This window comes from Tupaia chinensis, unplaced genomic scaffold, assembly GCF_000334495.1.
Source record: "Tupaia chinensis unplaced genomic scaffold, TupChi_1.0 Scaffold000028_1, whole genome shotgun sequence".
Taxonomy (NCBI): Eukaryota; Metazoa; Chordata; class Mammalia; order Scandentia; family Tupaiidae; genus Tupaia; species Tupaia belangeri.
Window position 1 is genome coordinate 982,643 of NW_006159458.1, and position 21,441 is coordinate 1,004,083.

Here is a 21,441-nt window from a genome sequence, read left to right on the forward strand (position 1 = left end):
GGGGCCGTGGCGCTGCTGGCCGGAGCGAGCTGCCTGTGCTACGGCCGCTCCCTGCAGGGCGAGTTCGTGCACGACGATGTGTGGGCGATCGTGAACAACCCCGACGTGCGGGCCGGAGCCCCGCTGCGCTGGGGCATCTTCACCAACGACTTCTGGGGCAAGGGCATGGCCGAGAACACCAGCCACAAGTCCTACCGGCCGCTCTGCGTCCTCACCTTCAAGTGAGTTCCTCACCTGGCGCTTTCGGCCGCTGCCTCCCGCTACCCTCATCCTACCCCCGGGCCAGGAGAAGTTGCGGGACTGGCTTGGAGTGCGGGGATTTCTTTTTTGCCGCCCTTTCCCTCTACGCTTCCTTCTCCATTACTGTGCCCGACTATGCGCTGAGCGCCTGGGTCCTGGGTCCCGCCTCATTGGGCTCCCGGGGAGGTTGGGAGCGCGGGTGGAGGGTTAGGATCGAGTTACCCAAGTGTCTACGCTTTTGGCGGGCTTCTCTTATGAGGCTGGGCTGGGAGCTGGCTGGTGGAACCGCCTCCGCACCCTGGACCCCCACCAGATGGTGACCAAGTGGGACCAGCGCGGGCCCAACGGACTCTGGAGAGGTGGCAGTGGTGGACGTAGCAAGTTGGGATTTCTCTGAGGATGCTGGGCAGCTTTGCAGATGATGAGTCTATCTGCCCCGAAGGGTTGAGACGTGGAGGGAAGCCTCGAGTTGCCAGGGCTGCGTAGGATTGGGAGAAGAGCTGGCACCAGGGGAGCAGAAGACACCCCCCCCCATCTCACCTGCACCCGGAGCCCTAGGCTGCTCCCCCAGTCTCTCCACTCTGCCAAACTGGTTTTCACTGTGCAAAGCCAAGAATCGCAAAAGCGTGGAACCCTCTGGGGATCCTGGGGTCCCGACCGAAATAGTTTTTCTTTTACTGCCTCGGAGTCATGATTCAGCATTTCTGGCGCTAAGAAGTGAAAAGGGAACCGAGAAAACGCCAGGTCTGTGTAGGGTGGAGTATTTAACTGCGTTAGAAAGAGGGCTAGCTTCAGAGAAAGTGGAAAAGGGCTATTGGAGCCAAGTGCCATCTCATGCAGCGTGAGGTTGGCTCAGCCCTTATAATTTAGCTCAGAGTGTAAGCTTCTTTTAATGCATCGGACAGAACTGCTGAAACTATATTGGTTCGGTATTTTCAGCACTTTTCCAACGGCTGTAATAGGAGCCGGTGTTATGGTAATGATCATTTGAGACTGGGTTGGCAGCCTGGAAAGCCTGCTCAGAGGCCCAGGTCTGGTCAGGTGGCTCTGATGACAGAAAAGGAAACCATAGCAATTGGCAACAGTTCATGAGCTTTTGACTTCATTCTTCCACTGAAAGTTTAATTTTTTAAAAAAGAATTATTTTTTATTGAACTTTATTTTATTTATTTTAATTTGACTATCGAGGGAGAGGTAGGGAGAGAGTGAGAAAGCAAGTCGCCAGGTCCAGGACTTGAACCACGCTAGGTCTTATGGGAGTGCAATGACCTTAACCACGATGCCACTTGCTGGCTCTGAAAGTTTTATATTTTAAGGAGAGTGAGAAAATTAAACGTTTGACTCTGTAGATGATTTTTTTTTTTTTGGGTTTATAAGCATTTGTTTTCTTGGAACGTTAATACTGTTTTGCTTTTGTTTGGTCTTTTGGATTTTTTCTAGGTTTATTTCATTAGCTCATACACACTTACGTGTCTTCTGGTTTGTTCAAACAGTAAGTCAGGCAACGTTTGCCACAATAATGTCTGTCAAAGTGCCTGGCCATAAAAACTCTGTCACTACATCCATCTGAGGGAACACTCCCTACAAAAGACAGCTAATTTTGCCATTTTCATCCACCTTACATTTTTTCAGGACAGACAGCTTAACTTTCTTTTGTTTATGCTTATTCTTCTTGGAGTGGTGTTAAGACTTCTTTCTTTTCATAACCCTACCACAAAGGCCCAACTCAAGAGGAAGAGTGCACTTTGAATGTTGTCAAAATGTACCGATTTTCCAGTTGTTTGCCAGCCAAGATCAGTTTTTGCCAGTCGGAAGGAATTCTTTCCTTATCTGGGATATCAGCCTTTACATTTTCTGTCCTATCCATTGATTCAACCTTGAGAATGATGGTCTTCCGAAAACAAAACTCTGCTTCTTGGTGGCAGTTCTGTGGATTAGGAGGGCTAGAAAGTTTATTGGTTAACTGAAAAATGACCATTGCTGAGCAAATTGATCAGTACTTTCATTTTTCTAAATGTTTCTTAAAATCTCTTTAGGTAGCTCTAATACACATGCTTCACTTAAATTGACCTGCCTCCTCTTCACTTACGTTGGTGAAGGCCGTTGGTTCCGGAAGGTGTATAAGCTGACAGCCTGAGGTACACTGGATTGAAAACAGTGGTGGAGACCATCCTGTTCACTGCTCAGGGCTTTCCATCAGAAAGGTCTGTCTGGCCCAATGCCTGTGCCTGCTTGCTGGAGGACATAGAGCTTCCTCCTCTCAGCTTTCTAAAGTGTGGTGTTCAGAAAGGGGATGGCGGGTACTTAGAGAGAGGGAGGGAGGAAGAGAGCAGACAATGAGCCAAGAGGAATTTAGGGGTTTGTCAAAATAGGGGTGAAGGAGGAGGGTGGGGGAGCGGGGAGAAGAACTCTTAAAAATCAGCTTAGTGTAGATCCCAAGAGGAGAATGGAAGAGAAGGGACTGCGGAGTAGCCATCACCCTGGGTGGGTGATTTCTCGCTTTCTGTCTCTGTCTCTCCGGCAAGTACATGTACCCTATAGCAAAAGTCTCTCCTAAAAAAAATACAATTCCAAGTTGCCCTTTAAATTTGTGCAAGCCATTTTAGTTCTATCTTAAATTTGCTTGTTTAAGTAAAATCTTTAAGACAACAATCCATTTCAAAAGGTTTTTATTTTGAGATAATGGTGCATTCTTGTGCAGTTATTACTAATAAAATAGAGATTTCTTATACTATTTATTTTTTTTTAAGGTTGCTACCATAGGTTGCATGTGCTTGCAGGAGAGAGACAGAGATAGTGAGAGAGAAAGTGATAAATCAGCCCCTGGGAGGATGGCCACACTGCAGTCCCTTTTCTTTCACTCCCCTCTCAGAATTTAGAGCATGCATGTACATGTACCCGGTGTGATTTTTCAAGCTGCTGGGTCTGGGACTTGAACCGTTGTCAGTCATGTGGTAGTCTAGCGCCTTAACCACCATGGCATCTGCTGACCCCGTAGTCTTTTTCTTCAATAATAACATTTTGGCTAACTATAGCACAGTAATACAATCATGAAACTGACATTGAAGCAATCCACAGCTTAACGAATTCAGATTTAATGCCAATTTCACCAATTACATGTGTTCTTTTTATTTATTTATTTTGGTGTGTATTTAGTTCTATGCTGTTATCGTTTGTGTAGATTTCTGAGATTACCGCTACTGTCAAGATATAAAACAGTTCCATCACAAGGATCTCTAGTGCTTCTCCATCACTGCAGAGACCCCTAATTTATCACAAAAACCTACTCTGTAACTATCTATTCTGTCTCTGTAATTGTATCATTTTAATGCTGTGACATAAATGAAATCATGCAGTATATAACCTACGGAGATCTGCTTTTTGGTACTCATCATGTCTCTGGAGCTTTACTTACCACTAGTTTGTTCCTTCTGATTGCTGAATAATATCCACTGTGTGCATATACCACAGTTCGTCTATCCATGCACCTGCTGAGAGTATCTGGGTTGTTTCCTGTTTGGGTTATTACAAATAAAACTGCCATAAACGTTCATTTACAGGTTTTTGCATGAACATACATTTTTCTTTCTTTGGAAGAAATGCCTAGGAAACCAATTGCTGGGTTGCAGGATCATTGCATGTTTATTTATTTATTTTCCTAATTTTTTAAGAATTATTTTCTTTAACTTTATTTATTTACTTATTATTATTATTTTAATTTGACCAGAGAGGGACAGAGTGAGAGAGTGAGAGCAAAAAAGCAGCCCATCAGGTCCAGGACTCGAACCATAGTTGGCCATGTAGGAGTCCAACGCCCTTAACCACCATACCACCTGCTGGCCCCTATTTATTTATTTATTTTTTATGAAGCTGCTGTATTGTTTTGCTGACATTCCTACCAGCAGTGTATGAGTAATCCAGTTTCTCTGCATCCTTGTCAGCACTTGGTATTGTCTCTGGTTTTCACTGCAGTCATTGTTATAGGTGTGTAGCAATATGCCACTAGGCAAGTAGTTTTAACATCCATTTTCCTAATGACTGATGGTCTTCGACACCTTTTATGGGCTTATTTGCCCTCCATATCCTCTTTGGTAAATGTATCTTTATGCTATTTGTCCCCCTTTTTTGGTGAATTTTTGTTGCTGTTGTTTTAATGTTGAACAAGTTCCTTATATATTTTTGGTATGTATCCTTTCAGTGATATGATGGGCAAATATTTCCTCTCACTCTGTACTTCATCTTTTCATTCTCCTTACAGAGTGTTTCCCAGTACAAAATAAAACTTTTTTCATTCCTTTAGTTCACTGTAGGGTATGTGTACTTGCTGGGGAGAGACAGACAGAGAGGGGACAGTACGAAATCATCCCCTGGGGGGATGGTCATGCTGCAGTCCCTTCTTCAGTCTCCTCCCAGAATTTTAGGTATGCACACATGTACCCAGTGTGTTTTCAAGTCTCAGGATCTGTGACTTGAATTATACTGTAGGCCAGGTGAGATCCAGGGCCTTAACCTCCACACCACCTGCTGAGAATAACCTATTTTTCTTTAAAGTGTGTTATCTTGGATTCATTGACTATGTGTCATACATCCTGAGAGCTAGACCTTCCCTTAAGATTATATATAATTGGGCTGACTTCATGGCTAGCAGTAATAAGCTGCTCAAGATAAGTTGGATCCTACCTGGTGACCACAGTTGAAATCTCAGCTCCATCAGCCTGAAGCATGCTGAGCACATGCTCAAGTGCCCATGATCCAGTGGGCTGGAAAACTGGACGAAGGGGACCGCAGCATGGCCAGGACCTGTGCCAGGTGCTCCTTTCTCTCTGTTTCTCTGTTTCTCTTTCTCTGTCTCACACACATGTGCAAGTGTGCTCTATCATGGATTAAAAAAATAAAAAGAAATTGATAGATGCATAGTACTTTTTACTGTAAAAGTACTTACTTGCCTACTCATCAATACTAATAAAGTTGCTTGTTTATGTAATAAGGGTAATAATCATAATTTTACTCACCTAAGAAATGAGTTTAGTTGAAATAGGTATTAAAAAAAAAAAAAAGACCTGGGGAATGGATTATCAGCATCAACTTTTACCAGTTTGGGAGGGATGAGGTAATGGTACATGAAGACAATTTACCAAGATTTGTTGGCTATGTACTATGTGAGTTTAGCTAAGTTGGGAACTATGTTTGTTTGTTTGTTTGTTTGTTTAGAAAGATTTTTGCTATAGGGCACGTATGCTTGCTGGAGAGACAGAAAGCAAGAAACCCTCTACCCCACTTGCACTGTGTGAGTTTTAAGCCACCGGGTCCAGGACTCAAACTGTGTAAGAGTCCAACGATGTAACCATTATGACACCCACTGGTCCCAGGAACTATGTTTCTTAGAACTATCGTCCTAGGATGGTTCTGAGGTAGGGCCGGTCACAGGAGACATTCTGTAACATTTAGAAGCTGGAAATGAAGGGGCCTTGATCCTGCTCAGAAGGTGCTGCTGGGAACAGGTTGTCACAGAAATGCTGGCCAGGCCATCAGCTTCGCCAGCACTCTCCAGATCTCCTTCAGCTATTGTAATCATGCAGTAGCTTTGTGTGCAGCCCTGCAGAGAAGAGGGCCAGCCTTTTTGCACATCACTTGTATCATTACGGTTGGAGCCGCAGACACTGTGAGAAACAGACCGGCAGCTCATCCTTGCTTTTCCCGATGTTGGGTCTATCCATCCTTCCTTCCAGACTGGCTGTCCTGCTGACTTTGAACTTCTGTGCCAGACACAGAGGCTTCAGACTTACTCAGGTTATTTAACCAGTTCTCACAGTTGTGAAAGGTCAAATTCCTATAATAAATCCTTTATTCTGGATCACCCCTGGTGGTTCTGCTTTTCTGGGCAAATCCAAACTGATACACGTTGTCCATCTCTTTGTGGTGCCTTGAAGTGAACTGAGCATTCTAATGAAATTCTATTTCTAATCAAATCTCACTTTCAGTCTTTACATGAAGTCATGCCCAAGGACACACAGGAATATTTTGGACCATAGTCGAGTCAAAACAAGATATCTGGGAAGACTTAATCTGTAGCGTCAACCTTTTATTTTATTTTGTGTTGTTTTAATTTTTGCTTCTTTATCCTTCACTGGCCATGACCTCTTTGTAACTCTGAAATCTGGAGGAAGGGCATTAAGCTACTCTGTAGACACTGAACTGACACAGAACCAAACCCCATGATGCCCATAACCCCCTTCTTGAAAAATGGCCCTGATTGATTTAAAAGGTACTTAGCTTTTTAATTTTATCCTTCCATCACCCCCCACTTCCTCTTGGGAAGAAGCTCATGCTGAATTGCTAGCATGCTGTTCCTTTTAGTAAGCAAGTAGAAAGTTGCTGCTTCAACCCGAATAAGTCAGTGATTTTTGTTTTAATGTTAAAGGTGAGGAAACTAAGGAAATTAAAGGACCCTAAACTCTTGATTGTCTCCCTGCCTTTAGGTTACGAGATCATAGTTTGTTGTAAAGTTTTATGTTATAGAAGGCTTCTGGTGGTAACATAAACTCTAAGAGTGAAAGTGGGTGGTTTAAAATGTCACGGCTGAAAAATAGAATATCTTAATATGTGCAGCTGGAAGAATTTGCAGCATTTTAATGTTCGATCATGAGAGTTTTTTGCAGCAGTTTGCATCTTTTAGCCATAAACGAATACCAACCAGGAAAAATAAGTTCGTTCTCATGGCCAGAACTTAATTACAAAAATGGTGGCTCGTTCCTTTTAGTTCTGTTCCTTTTGATTTTACATCTACGGAATTTTATTTTGAGACAGCCTGTTACTAAAAGGCTGCTCCATTTGTTTTCTAAGTTTATCACAAGAGACAGGAGAAGGTTGTCTAGGATGTTTGACTAGACTGTCTAGGATGTTCAATGACAGAAATAGTCAAGGAAAAATTTTATAGGAAAAGAGGGGAAAAAAATCCTTTGAAAATATTATGTCTAACTAAGATTATCTTAGAAATTCCAAGAGGAGAAGGTTGTAATTATAGTGGAATATGCTTTAGACCAGAGTCTGATAGTGCAAGAGGGATGGAAAAGGAACAGGAAGATATTGTTGGGTCGTGAAAGTTTTTAATAGGTGAGTCTCTGATTGAGGCTTGGAAATCACTTTTTGAGACAGTCTGATTTTATCACCAAATGCCTTTTCTCTCTTTGGCACTACATTCATAGTTTTCTTTTTAAAGAATTATTTCATTTAACTTTATTTATTATTATTTGTTTTAATTTGACCAGAGAAAGAGAGAAAGAGAAAGTGAGAAAGCAAGTTGCCAGATTTGAAATCCAAACTGCAGTCAACCATGTGGGAGTCCAGTGCCTTTAACCACCATGCTACCTGCCAGCCCCTCATTGTTTTCTTAACTTTGAGTGTGTAGTCATCATACTTGTGAGGAATGCTTGATCATGCCAAAGTAATAGCAGTTTTCCTTTTCCATATGATAAGATAGGATTTTTAAAATTTTTATTTATTTATTTATTTATTGAGAGATTTTTTTGCTATAGGGCACGTGCATTCACCAGAAAGACAGAGAGAGACAGAGAGACAGAAAGTGAGAAATCACCCCCCGGGGGGAGGGAGATGGCCACACCACAATCCCTTGTCTTCCACTCTCCTCCCGGGATCTTAGGCACATGTGCACACGCACCCTGTGTGAGTTTAAGCCACCGGGTCCGGGACTCAAACCACGGTCGACTACATGGGAGTCCAGCAACATAGCCATTATGCCAACTGCTGGTCCCATGATAGAATTTTTATTCTTCAAACTCATGTTTGATTTGATTGTAGGCGGCCTCTCTAACTTCTTACCAGTCTCCACCTCATTCTTTACAATAGCACTCAAGGGGCCTTTGTTCCTTGTACAGGCCAAACCTGCTTCTACCAGGGGCTTCTTCTTCCAGAATGTTCTTCCTCAGGTCTGTGTATGGTGCGCTCCTCGCCTTTAGTCTCTGCTCAAACGTCTCTTCATCACACATGCCTTTCTTGCTGGTTACCCCAACTGTAATAGCAAACACTCTTCCATGTGACAGCCTTACCTTCTCATCCTGCCATGCCTTAGTATCCCTCATTGCTGTCTGATATAATTTCTTTATTGTTGATTTTTATCTTCCCTTACAGTGTAAGCTCCATGAAGACTATTTCTACTACATAGACTTTTCCCTGGATTGCAATTTAGGGGCTGAAAAATTAACTGCTGAAATAAAAAACTTGTATTTTATCTGTCAATCAAAAAAAATTTGTTTAAAGGGTAATTTTTGTGAATGCTCAACTTTTTCAGGTAAATATTAAAGTAGGGCTACACATTTATAATGTAGACCAAGAGTCTGTTTGGTTTATTTGTTGGCTGGTTTACCTTGTTTCTTCCTGTCTCAAAAAGAAAAGTAAAACCTGTTTAGGAATTTCCATGAACACAATCAGAGGATTCCAGGGTGTCCTGCTTATGAGAGGTTAAAGGGCAACTTTGGTTCTGCAAGTGGCAATTAGGGATCTCTGTTGTACCTTCTGGGACTGGGACTCTGTAGAGGATGAGAATCTTTCGCGCTTCTGGATCTTCTTCCCCTTAGCTGATGTATTGAAGCATAAATGATTGGTGGCTCCTCCTGCAAAGTTCAAGGTTAGAGACGGCAATTGTACCTTCTGAGGCAAAATGCAGAGAAAGAGGACTCTCTCTATATCCTGTTGTCAGGGGCCTAAAATTCTCCCAATGCCAATGCCCTTCTTTTTGTAAGAAATGGCCGTTTTTTCCTAGTCATAGAGATAGCCATGAAATATCATATCCTCTTGAATCAGATGGAGTACAAGTGCCTGAAAATGCACTGTCAAAGGAAGAACATGACTGCGACTTGCTCTCCCCGGTCTTGCAAAGTGGGGAATTTGTCTTGCGTTCATCCTAGGTTCCTGGGAGTGAGTTTCTAAACTCTCGAAATTTCCCTAGTGATAGGATTCATTGATGATTTCTGGGTACATACCTGAGTTTATGCTGAGGAGGAGGGGACCCATGGTGGGCCCCTTAGTTATTTCAGGATGAGGGGTTGCAACGCTGGAAAGACAAATCATATGATAAGAGGGTTGGTGCTTGAGCCATGGGTATCAGCCCCACCTCCCAACCTACTGCGAGGGGAGGAAGTCTGGGGATCGAGTTCCGCTTTGTAGGCAGTGATTCCATCACGCTTGCCTACACAACAAAACTCCAGTAAAAAACCTGGACGCCAAAGTCTGCTTGAATGCCCTGGTAGGTAATCCTACCAGGAGGGTGGGTGATGTGTCCTGAAGACACACAACATTTGTGTTTAGGACCTTCCTAGTCTTTGTCCTATGAGTCTCTTTGATCCTTATTTGTTTTCTTTGTAATAAAATGACAATTCCAAGTATAGCTATTTCCTGAATTCTGTGGGTTGTTTTTGCAAATTATTGAACCTGAGAAGGTTATGGTAAGCCCCAATTTTGTTGCCAGTTGGTCAGAATGCTGGTGACCTGGGGACCACTGAACTTGAGACTGATGTCTGAAGAGTGGGGAGTCTTATAGAGGACTTTTGTCTGTGAAGCTGTATTAACTCTGGATTAATGACATCAGAATTGTATTATACCCAGATACCTCACTGTATACAACCTTCAAAAGAAAAACCAGGGCTGGCTCCATCGTGCAGTGGTTAAGTCCTGTACATACGGAGCCGGATCCCATATGACTAACCACAGCTTGAATCCTGGCCCCCATGGCTTGAAAAATATGCCAGGTATGTGTGCGTGCATATGCATGTATATCTGCATGCCCCAATTCCAAGAGGATGGAGAAATGGAGGAGAAGTGATGGTAGTATGACTATATCCCATTGCAGGATCTCTCTCTTTCTCTGGCAGGAGTGCATATGCCTTCTGGCAAAATAGATAAATAAAAACATTTTTCTAGAAATTGACAGCTCAGTTACATTTATAACTAAGATACTGGTTAAGATATTGGGTTATTGATCGCTGTTGTACCTTCTGGGACTGGGACACTGTAGAGGATGAGAATCTTTAGCACTTCTGGACCTTCTTCCCCTTAGCTGGTGTATTGAAGCAAAAATGGTTGGAGGCTCTTCTTATCCTTTGAACTTGCTGTCTTTTTAAGAGATTTCTTCTGACCCTTGCTGCCTTTCACAGAGAGTACTGATCTTCTTGTCCTCAATTTCTTCACCTTTTCTTTAGTACAGTGTTGCTCTGAGAATAATGTGACGATAACTGCTCTTCTTGGGTTGCCATTTCCTCATAACCAGGTGAGGTTGTGATGCACTGAGCTCAAATTAAAACCATGAATTCTGCCTTTGCCTGAGCGCCGATCTCCCCTCCACACCGTCGCTTGCATGGACGCCTGTGAATTACATCATTTGGTGCTTTAGCTACATTAAGTGATGATGATTTGCTGATTTATTTCTGGTACTGGAGGGAATGTAGAGGAAGAGCAACCAAAATGATTGAGGGCCAAAGGGATTTGCCTTAAAGGGAAAATGAGAAGAACCAGATGTTGTTATTTATTGGTTGAATGATCTAAGAATACTATGGAAACCACTCATGAGCATTTGAGAGCTGTGCTGATGGCAAGAGGTGGAGAAGAAGAAAGCTGAATGGCAATAGAGGAAGACAGGAGAATGTGCTGTTTAGGATTGGGCTGTGGTGGCAAAGCCCCCATCAGAGACATCGGGAACGGATAATAAAGGGGTGCACTGCATTGTTTCTTTCCCTTGGTTTGTCCTTCTTACTGGAAACAAATGTGTGTTGTGTTAATGCTGAGAAAAAAAAATTTTTTTTTTTTTCTGGCAAACTTGCCAACTCTAGGCAGCTGTCCCTTACTTTGAGGCCTGCCACTCATTGTTCTGAGACTCAACTGCCTTGAATCCCTGGGATGTGTGGGCAGATCTCTGGGCCCAGTTTTAGAGCCACTGAGTTAGAATAGCTTGGAGTGTGATCGAGGTATCTGCAGTGGTAACTCGCTCTCTAGGTGATGAAGAAGCCTGGGAACTACAGGGACTCAGTGGGGACCTATATTTAATGACATTGAAAATACCCCTGGCCTATGGTAGAGAAAGGGAACCAAAGACTCACTGAGAGTGTTGGAGTGTGTTTATCGCATGTTGTCTGTACATGTCTTTCTACACCTGTACTACATTCCCCAACGGGGCCAATTTTCACTTTCCTGAGGCATTGATTCTGTGACCAAGAGTGATCTGGAGATGCTGCCATTGAGGTGAGCTCTCTGCAGTGGGGTGATGGGATGCTGCAGTACGAGAGTCCAAGTGCAGAGTTTAATCAGTCCAAGACAGGTGTGTGCATTTAGAAACATGGCGGCAGCAGAGACAAGGGAGTAATCAGATTGTTCTGACCTGAGGGGATCATGGATGGTGACCAATTAATCATTTTTCTAGGAATGCAGTAAATGGCTAGCCTTCTAAAATGCCACTTGATATATACCAGGAAGAACTCTAGGCTCAGGGTCAGGAACTAGACTTGAGTCACCACAATGGAGAGTCATGACCTCTTACCAGTTGCCAGAACTCTGCTAGCTTATTGAGGCAGAGCGATTTGATTCAACCTGAGGAAGAACCCAAGTGGTCCCTAGTATAAGTCTCTTTCAGCCCATTTTTGTTTTTTCTTCATGAGAGCTATTGTGAAAGTAGAAAAATAAAGGAGAATAATGGGGTTTATCTTAAGCTCCAGGCTGTGAGACTGAGGAGGCAGTGAGAGAGCCAATGGCCCTTTCTTTTCCTCCTCTGGCCACTTGGCCTCTTTGGTGCCAGATCTTGTGACCCTGTGACCCTCCCTGGGAAAGGATGAGGCCATTATGGAAAATAGCTAATCTGATTACTGTGAGCTCATGGCCCCACCTTCCTGGGCAGTTTTACAAAAAGGCAGAGGGAGTTCCAATAGAGAAGGGTGATTTGTGTTCATATCTGCCAAATTATGGAGGGTTTTCAGCCCAAACGGTTATTAAGATTGTTTCAGGAAAAAAAAAAAATTTCCTACCACTTGGCTTAGTTTTAAATGAAAAATGGAGAGTAAACCAAGTAAAACCAGAAATTCTTAGAGTTGGATGGGAAAGATCATCTTTTCCAACTTCCAATTTAATTTTAACTTGGAATGTACTGTGTGCTCATTAAGATAGATACCAGGAGGAAAAAAAAATTAGTCTCTTACAATATATGAAGACATGCTCATAAATTTTGAGGAATGTAGTTAGTAAGTTTTTCAATATTGCCTATGGGGCTAGCTGGTGGCATGATGGTTAAGGCAGCTGGATCCCACATGGCTGACTGAGTGCCTCGAGTCCCTGACCTGGTGGCTTGAAAAACACACCAGCTGCTTGCTGTGTGGTATGCTCAAAATCCTGAGAGGAGACTGGAGGAGACCAAATCACCCCTGGGGGTGATTTCTCACTTTCCCTATCTTTCTCTGGCAAAGCAAAAACTTAAAAAAAAAAAATGTATTTAGTGCTGTCAGGGAGGCGTCAATCACTAAATACTAGGCAGAGAGAAAGATTTTTTAAAGAATTATTTATTTAATTTTTATTTCTTAATTTTATTTATTTATTTTTATTTGACTAGAAAGATACAGAGTGAGAGATTGAGAGAGGGAAAGTGAGAAAGCAAGCCACCAGGTCCGAGACTCAAACTGTGGTCGGCCATGTGGGAGTCCAGTGCCCTAATCCACCACACCACTTGCCGAGCCCAGCAGAGAAAAAGATTTGATCAGAGCAAAATTATGTTTATTTGGCAATAGGCATTGCAATGCAGAATACGCCTGCCACGGTAAACGATGGCTGTAGTCAGGGAAGTAAGGGCAAACAAGAATTTTAAAGAAAGAGAGAAAGGAACCAGCAGTTAGCGTAATGGCTATGTTGCTGGACTCCCACGTAGTCGACCACGGTTCGCATCCTGGACCTGGTGGCTTAAAACTCATGCCAGGTGCGTGTGCGTGCGTGCCCAGGATCCCAAGAGGAGAATGGAGGAGAAGGGATTGCTGCGTGGCCATCCCCCCAGGGGGGTGATTTCTCGCTTTCTGTCTCTTTGTCTCTGTCTGTCTGGCAAGCGCACACACCCTATAGCAAAAACCTCTCCAAATAAAAGAAAGAAAGAGAGAGAGAGAAGGATTACTTGTTTTGGGACAATTCTCTTTGGCTGCTGGAATTGATGGCAAGGGTGGCATCACTCCTAGGTGGTCAGGCAACTTCTGGGCAGCTGTCCTCACAGAAGTACTTTCTGTATAGGCTGTAGTGGTCTTTATGTGGGTTGTGGGCCTGCCAGTCCTCACAATAGCTCTTCTTGTCAGGCATAAGAGGGAACTGCCGCCTCTGTCACTTTTCCCAGTTCCATTTAGTTAGGATTCATACAAGTTGAAGCGGATGGTGCCGTTTTGATTCTGAAAACTTGCACTAGATATAGTCAGGGTGCTGTGACATCTGAAATGCTGCTCTTTTTATTTATTTATTTTTTTGAATTTGGTTGTACACTCAGAGAAATACAGAGAGACAGAGCGGGAGGGAGAGTGAGAAAGCACTCCCAGTGGATCACGGTCACTCTGAAATCTCTTCTCCATTCCAGTCTTCTGTTGGGACTTGGGGCGTATGTGCACACATACTTAGCCTGTTTTTCAAGCTGCCAGTTCTGACACTCAGACTACGCAGTTGGCCATGTGGAATCTGGTTCCTTTAACCATTAGGGCGTGGGACAGGCCTGACACTGCTCTTTTTAGATGGTATTTCAGGTGAGCTGTCATCACACTTCTCTATGGCCATTTCTGGTTCTCCAAGCACCTGATCTAGTTGTAAATACTTAAATGTTTACTAGTATAAATGTTACTTCTTTCTTTGAACTGACGTCTGACCCTAGTGTTTTGTGTATTAGGATTTGAAAACTTAAATGCTGAGAGAGTCAAACTGATCATGTAATTGAGTGAGGTGAACTAGACATGAGGTTATTTTCTTTGACATGTAATCCTTTGCAGCTTAGACACGTAGGAATAGTCTCCTCTTCCCAAGATGTTTTTCTTCAAACAAGCAGTCATTTTGACTGTCTTTTCATTTTTCATGTGCAATAGTAATACAGACCCAAGATAAATTTCACTCTCTTCTTTACTATAAGAAAAAACAATGTGTATGTAATGATAGATAAATGGCTTTAGATTACGAATATTATAGGAATCGGCAGAGATGACGGTAAATTGTAAGGGATTATCCTATCAAAATAGGTACCCAGATATTTCCACGAAGCCATGTAGGCTCCTAGTTGCCAGGCCTTCTAATATTTCAAGAGAAGCTGGAGATTTTTATATGAAACTGCCTGCTTTGAAAATCTTGGTAAATTCAAGAAAACAAAGGTATAAAGGTGAGGCAGAACTGTTTGTGGCTAAACCGGGCCCTTGGGCAGCCTATTTGCAACATCCTTATAGGATGTTAGTTTCTCTTGGAGAAGCTATTTAGAGTGTTTCATTCATTCATTCATATGTTTAGTCGTTCATCCAAACATGTTTTGTATGACAATAATAAATGAGGCATTGTGCTAGACACTGGGAATCTAGCCATGATATGACAAAGATCTCCCTGGAGATCTCGGTATCATTTCTGTCTGTCATCTTCCTCTACCTTTAGCATCCCTGATTTCCACAAACCTACCTTCATGAGACATCATTTTGGAGGACCCCAACCTCACCCCACCTCATTAGCATCTTAGAGCTCTACTGCAGTGTTGCTCTATTGTTCAAGAAGCACTCTGAGGGGCTGCTAGCTCCCATGGATAATAACCTCCTTGCCTCTCTTGCCCACAGGTAGAATACCCTTCTCTTCATCATCTCTGCACCTAGTAGGTTCTTTCATTGCCACAACTCTTTAACTAGCATTGATTACCTTTGTCAGTGCCTCTCCCGCACCTACCACACCAACCCTTTGGGAGCAGGTGTCATATCGTACTTTCTGTGGGCTCTGAGTCACACCTGACACATAGTAGGTGCTCTTTAAGTACCTGCTGGTGTAAATTTAAATGAGAAATGGGTTTGGCATGTGCAGTTCCATGTCTGTTTTGGTGGCTTGGTTTGTTTCACTAGGCAGGACACATAAACTCTTTGAGTTGAGGACCACTGAAAACACCCTGCACAATCAGTATCATGTATGTGTTTCAATCTGGATTGCAAGTACTTTGTTTTCTTTTATGTCCCATTGTGGGTCTTTATTTTTACCACTCTTCTATGTACTTTTACCACTATTCTACGTAATCCTTTTGGAATTAACTAGCAATTCCAGTCTCAGTCAGTCTTCCAGTCCATTAACTCTCCTTTCCAGATACAGGTATTTTGTAATCTTGATAAGCACACACTTTGTAGTTGCATTTAGGTCTTTGATAAAAGTATTGAGCAGAACACAGATACCATCGGAACATGTGACGTATGCTGGAGGCCTCATCCGAGGAGACGTTGATTTATTACTCACCACTCTGTGCTTGCCACATGTTCTTCGGGCTACCTTGTATGCAGGGAGACTTTGAGAGTTGTTGATAAGTGCTTTTGTTAAAACAGAGATGTGATACGTCTGTTCCATCCTCTCTACTAGTAAATTATGAGGTTAATCAGTTAACTCCTTTTTTTGTGAACTCATAATTCCAGGAAGCCATGTGGGCTCCTAGTTGCCAGGCCTTCTAATATTTCAAGAGAAACTAGAGATTCTTATATGGAACTGCCTTGGTAATGTCAAGAAAACAAAGGTACAAAGGTGAGGCTCCTAAAAATCAGAAAGTCTTTTTCTCTGTACTTAAAAATAGGATATGTTCTAAAATTTTGTCAGCATTTCCTCTCAAGTTCAGTTGTCTATAGCTTGGAGAATTTATCCTCCATTTGTTTTAGACATTTTAGAAGATTCTTCTAATTCCGTGTTCTGGGTGATTTCCTAAACTTAGCTTCACCAGTATTGGGTACCAGGTGGGGGTTTTATGCCATTATCTTCTTACTCTGCAGGGGTTCTTTATTCAGCAATTTCTTCTTATATTTTGGGATCTGAATAAATTCACTGAAAGCACCAGACATTCTATCCTAATCACTTTCCAAAAGTAATAGCTTCCACAGGTAACACCAGCACTTTTTCAAAATATGATGTGTATGGCCCACAAAATGGACAACTCATACTTCCTATTTTATGTCCCTTTTGGAAGGGGAAAGGAGTGTATGTGAAATTTTCTATAAAAGTATAGTAATGTAGTAATAGCTCCATCCGTAGTGATGCTTTTTGTTTTTCAAATGGTTGAATAACCAATACTTCAGAAAATGAATCTTTTGTCCTCTTTTTAAAAATAGTGCTGTTGGGACCAGCAGGCGGCGTGGTGGTTAAGGCACTGGACACTCCCACATGACCAACCATAGTTTGAGTCCTGGACTTGGTAACTTGATGTTTCACTTGCCCTCTCTCTCTGTGTGTCTCTCTCTGGTCAAATTAAAATAAATGAATGAATAAATAAAATTAAATAAATAATTCTTTTAATAGATACTTCTTTAAAATTAAATAAATAATTCTATTATTGTACACCAGATTTATGATCTAAATTTTAGTAACTATGGGAATATCAAATACATGAAGGATTTGACTTGTTGGATGTCTTACCTTTCTCTCTGTTGCCATTTTTATAGCTAACACTGAAATGCATTCTTACACACACACACACACACACACACACACACATATAAACATATGGTATATTCATAGGTAAATCTTCTAATACTTTTTTATTTTTGGTTATTTCCTTCTGGAAAGTCTATGAGAGTGGAATTTCAGTTAAAGGATATATACTTTATTTTTAAAAAATTTTGCAATAGGATGTACATACCTGCCTGAGAGATGGGGATGGAGGGCAAAGAGTAAAATCATCTAAAGGGGAATGGCCATACTGCCGTCCTTTCTCCTCTCAGGATTTTGGACATGCATGCACATGGGCCCGACATGTATTTCAAGCTACTTGGTGCGGAACTTGAACTGCACTGTCAGCCATGTTGGATCCAGCCGCCTTAATCTCTATGCTACAGGCTGGCCCTATTACATACTTTTTAAAGCCTTTCATGCGTATTGTCAATCTATCGATCTTCCAATTGAGACACCCACCAACAGTAGGAGAGATAGGCAAGACTGCCTGTTTTCTTCCCTCATCATCACTGGTGTGGATGAATTTTGAATGAGTGGCATGATTGGTTTGGAAGCTGAGTCTGATAAAGTAGAAGGCTTTGTAAAACAAGCCTCAGGCATGGGCTTTTTGGAACCGTATCCACATTCTCCAAGGATATGTCTTGGTCTTGTCTGTCTTATGCCTTTTCCTTCCTGAGCTTTCTGATTTCCAGCAGTTCTGCCACCACGTGTGGGTCCCCCATTCTGGAACGTGCTGCTGTTCTCACACATTAGTCAGGCCTTCCCGCTCCCGAGTTCGCCTTCTGTTCCTCTTTCCTCCGGATGGGTTATTTCCCATCAGTGTCTGCAGTAAGGATGGTGGAGTGTGTGCAGACGCATGATCTGCCAGCACAGCTGGGCCGAATCTTGCTTCAGAGCCCTCGTTGGATCCCATACAACAATTCATTTTTCTGGGCTTAGTTAGAACTGTGATAACTTCAGTGGGAGTGAAAATGGATAGATTAGTAACTATGACATTTGGATGCCTATGTCCAAATAAAGCTTGATGTTTAAAATTCTGTAGGTTAAAGCTGTTCATGAATCAAGTCAAGAATATGCATATGCCACGTCTGAAGCTGACTTTTATATTCTCAGTTGTTTTGGCAAAGAGGTATTGTTTCTGTAGGAGAAGCAGATCCAGTACATGAGAATAAAGACCTGGGATTACTGTTTTGGTGAAATGGACTGAAGTATAGACAACTAAACACAATACCACTTAGGGTGTGTGTGTACGTATACACACACACACACATATACACACACTCCCCCAAAGAACCATACCTTGTGTACAAGTGCATTTTTTTCTTTTTGAGAAAGAGATTTTTTGCTATAGGATATGTGTGCCCACCAGAGAGAATCAGAGAGACAAAGTGAGAAATCACTCTCCAGGGGATATGGCCATTCCACAATCCATTCTCCTCCTGGGGTTTTGGGCATGCACACACACACATATGCCTGGCATGAGTTTCAAGCCGCTGGGTCTGGAACTCGAATCGCGGTTGACGACATGGGAGTCCAGTACCTTAACCACCAAGTGCTGGGTCCCAAGTGCATTTTTTCTATAACTCTATAGACTCAATGGCAGAACATCCTGTTCTGTTATTGAATTTAAGTCAGTCTTCTCTCTATTCTGCATTTTTGTCAATATTTTTAAGCTGATGCACAATTGATTTCCCTTCTTACGCTTTTCTTTTAGTTTTTTTGTCATTGTCTTAGAAGCCAAGCTCTGAACTCCTATGATCTTGGAATCCTACTACTAGGCAAACATCTCAAGAAAAGGAAATCAGTAAGTCATAGAGATGTTTACACTCCCATGTTTATTGCACTCTTATTCACAGTAGCCAAGAATCGACTGAGGTATCTGTCAACAGATGAACGGATAAAGAACACTTGCTGTATATATACAATGGAATACTATTTGGCTGTTGAGAAGAATGAAATTCTGTCATTTAAGGCAACATGGGTACACCTGGAAGATACTCGGTTAAGTAAAATAAGCCAAGCACATAAAGAAAAATCACTTGTTCTCATTCATATATGGGAACTGTTCTCTTATAAGTAGGGAATAGAATAGTGGTAAATAGAATCTGGGAAGGGTGAGGGGTTGAGGAGATGTTCGTTAACAAATACAACATTACAGGTAGGAAAGAGGAATAGAACAGTAGTGTAACTATAGTTAATGATTTCCTATCAAAATATCTAAATTATAGGATATCGAAGGTTCCCAACACAAAGTAGTAATATTTGTTTGAGTTATAAATATATTGATTACCTTGATCCAGTCATTACACATTATATCTATATAGTGGAAAATTACACTGTATGCCATAAATATGTGTAATTTCTTTTTCTGTTTTAAAACATTTATTTACTTATTTATTTCATAAGAGGGAGAAAGAAGAACCCCCAACAGGGTCCCAAGTCACCCATCTCAGCCAGTTAGGATCACAGACACACCTGTGTGCATGACATTCATAGGTCAGCTTGGGAACCGAACCTCAGTCTTCCAAATAGCTTCCATGTTAGAGGTGTGTGTTATCACCATGCCACTGGGGCTGGACCATTATTTACAATTATTATATGGCAATTAAAAATAATTTTTAAAAATCGATGAAGGGACCAGCAGATGGTGTAATGGTTACGTTGCTGGACTCCCATGTAGTCGGACCATGGTTTGATTCCCAAACCCATGACTTAAAATCATGGTGGGTATGTGTGCATGTGTGCTCAAGATCCTGAGAGGACAATGGAGGAAAAGGGGTTGCTACATGGTCATACCCTCATTGGGGGTGGTGGTGGTGGTAGTGATTTTTTTCCTTTTTGTCTCTCTGGTGAGTGCACACACCCTATAGCAAAAATCTCACCAAAACAACAACAACAAAACCCCAAAATCAGATTCTGAGATCTGTGAGAATTTTTGTTAAAAAACACTTAACACAAATTCTGAAACATCATGATTTGGCTCATCTTTTTATTAATTTCAGCTGCATTTGTCATAGCATGTAGGTGCCCTAACGTGGGGGTCTCTGTGTGGGATGGTAGACGATGAATAACCTGCCAGCATGGTTCCTGGCAGCACCATGGGGAGAGAACATGGTCATCCCTGGTTTGTCCCAACTGTGACTGCAGTCATGGTCTTGGAGCTTCTGTCATCCCCCGTGGCTGTGGTTCTGACCCTTAGTACTTTAGACTTGCCTTTGAACACTCAGCTGCTAAGGAGGAGTTGGTGTGAAAGCAAGAACATCGCAGGGGTGTTTGCGTTAGCCATGGAATGAGGGACAGACAGGTTCAGCACTGGCTTGCTTGCCTTCTCAGTGAGACCCAGGTTTCCAGAACTTTAATGATATTGTATTGCACATGCATGGATTTCTGCAGATAGGAGACATCTCAGACATGAAAAAATTGACATATTCCAATGTACGAAATAATCTGATATTAGGAATCACTTGAAAACGATTGAGTAACTTGTCTTTTTAATATAGATTCCCTCTATTTTCCTCAAGTTACGTTGTGTTTAGAGTCAATACAGGTTTGCTTTTGTTTTTGTTTTATAGGCTGAACATATTTTTGACGGGCATGGACCCATTCTACTTTCATGCAGTAAATGTGATATTACACTGCTTAGTGACGCTCGTGCTGATGTACACCTGTGATAAAACTGTCTTCAAGAATCGTGGACTTGCTTTCATTACGGCGTTGCTTTTTGCTGTGCATCCTATTCACACTGAGGCGGTAAGTATAATTGGAACACAATGAAATAATGAACCAAAAAACAATACATGTATACACACGATATGTGTATAGACTGGGTCGTTGGGAAAGTCATGACACATTTTTGCACAGAAAAACAGAAAAATACATTGTGACTTTTCCGATGACCCAATATAAGCTAAGCCCATTTTTTCCCCTTTCAAAGCCATGTGACTTAAAGTGCTAGTGAAATGTTTACCTTTATATAAAACATTCTACTTGACGACTTTCTGGTTGAATGTTCAAATTGGCTTTATTGCATCTATAGGATTTAACTGCTTTTCTACATAACCATTGTTATTATTTCAGATAGTAATGAAAGTTCGCGGTTTTTTCTTTACAGAAAATTTAAGTCTTAATGTAGTTTAAACAGCAAGAGGCATTTTGAGAGACTTACCATGCTGAGTCATTGTTCCTACTCTGCGTTTCTATTTTACTTTTTCTCACTCTGTGTCATATTTATAATATGGATGATGCAGAATGACAGGTACTGGGGAAAGCCCATAAAAGTTAGACTGACTTTCTTCAAGTCAGAAAGATAGACCAAGGAGACTAGCAGATTGTTTTCCAAGAGATTTAAGAAGTGTGGTTACTTTGCGAACGATGAGAAATTGATTTAGAAGTATTGCTAGTTTGGCTCCGTGATGCTCTTGACAGTACTTACTTCATCATGCCACAGATGAGATGGCATTGCTCAGCTGCCTTGCCTCACGTCTCAGGAACACAGCTGGTTTATCTGATGTGTGTTGCTCATGC

At 41.9% G+C, this 21,441-nt stretch overlaps 1 protein-coding gene across 1 annotated transcript in view; it reads left to right on the plus strand.

Moving 5' to 3' along the window:
* Nucleotides 1-21,441, plus strand: part of TMTC1 (transmembrane O-mannosyltransferase targeting cadherins 1) — a gene marked incomplete at its 5' end in the record, with an annotated part of 320,118 nt that continues 298,677 nt past the window's right edge. Inside the window, 2 exons of the mRNA XM_014587030.2 lie at nucleotides 1-221; nucleotides 20,490-20,667. Of these exons, the coding sequence (XP_014442516.1) occupies nucleotides 1-221; nucleotides 20,490-20,667 (399 nt within the window). The remainder of the gene's footprint in view (nucleotides 222-20,489; nucleotides 20,668-21,441) is intronic.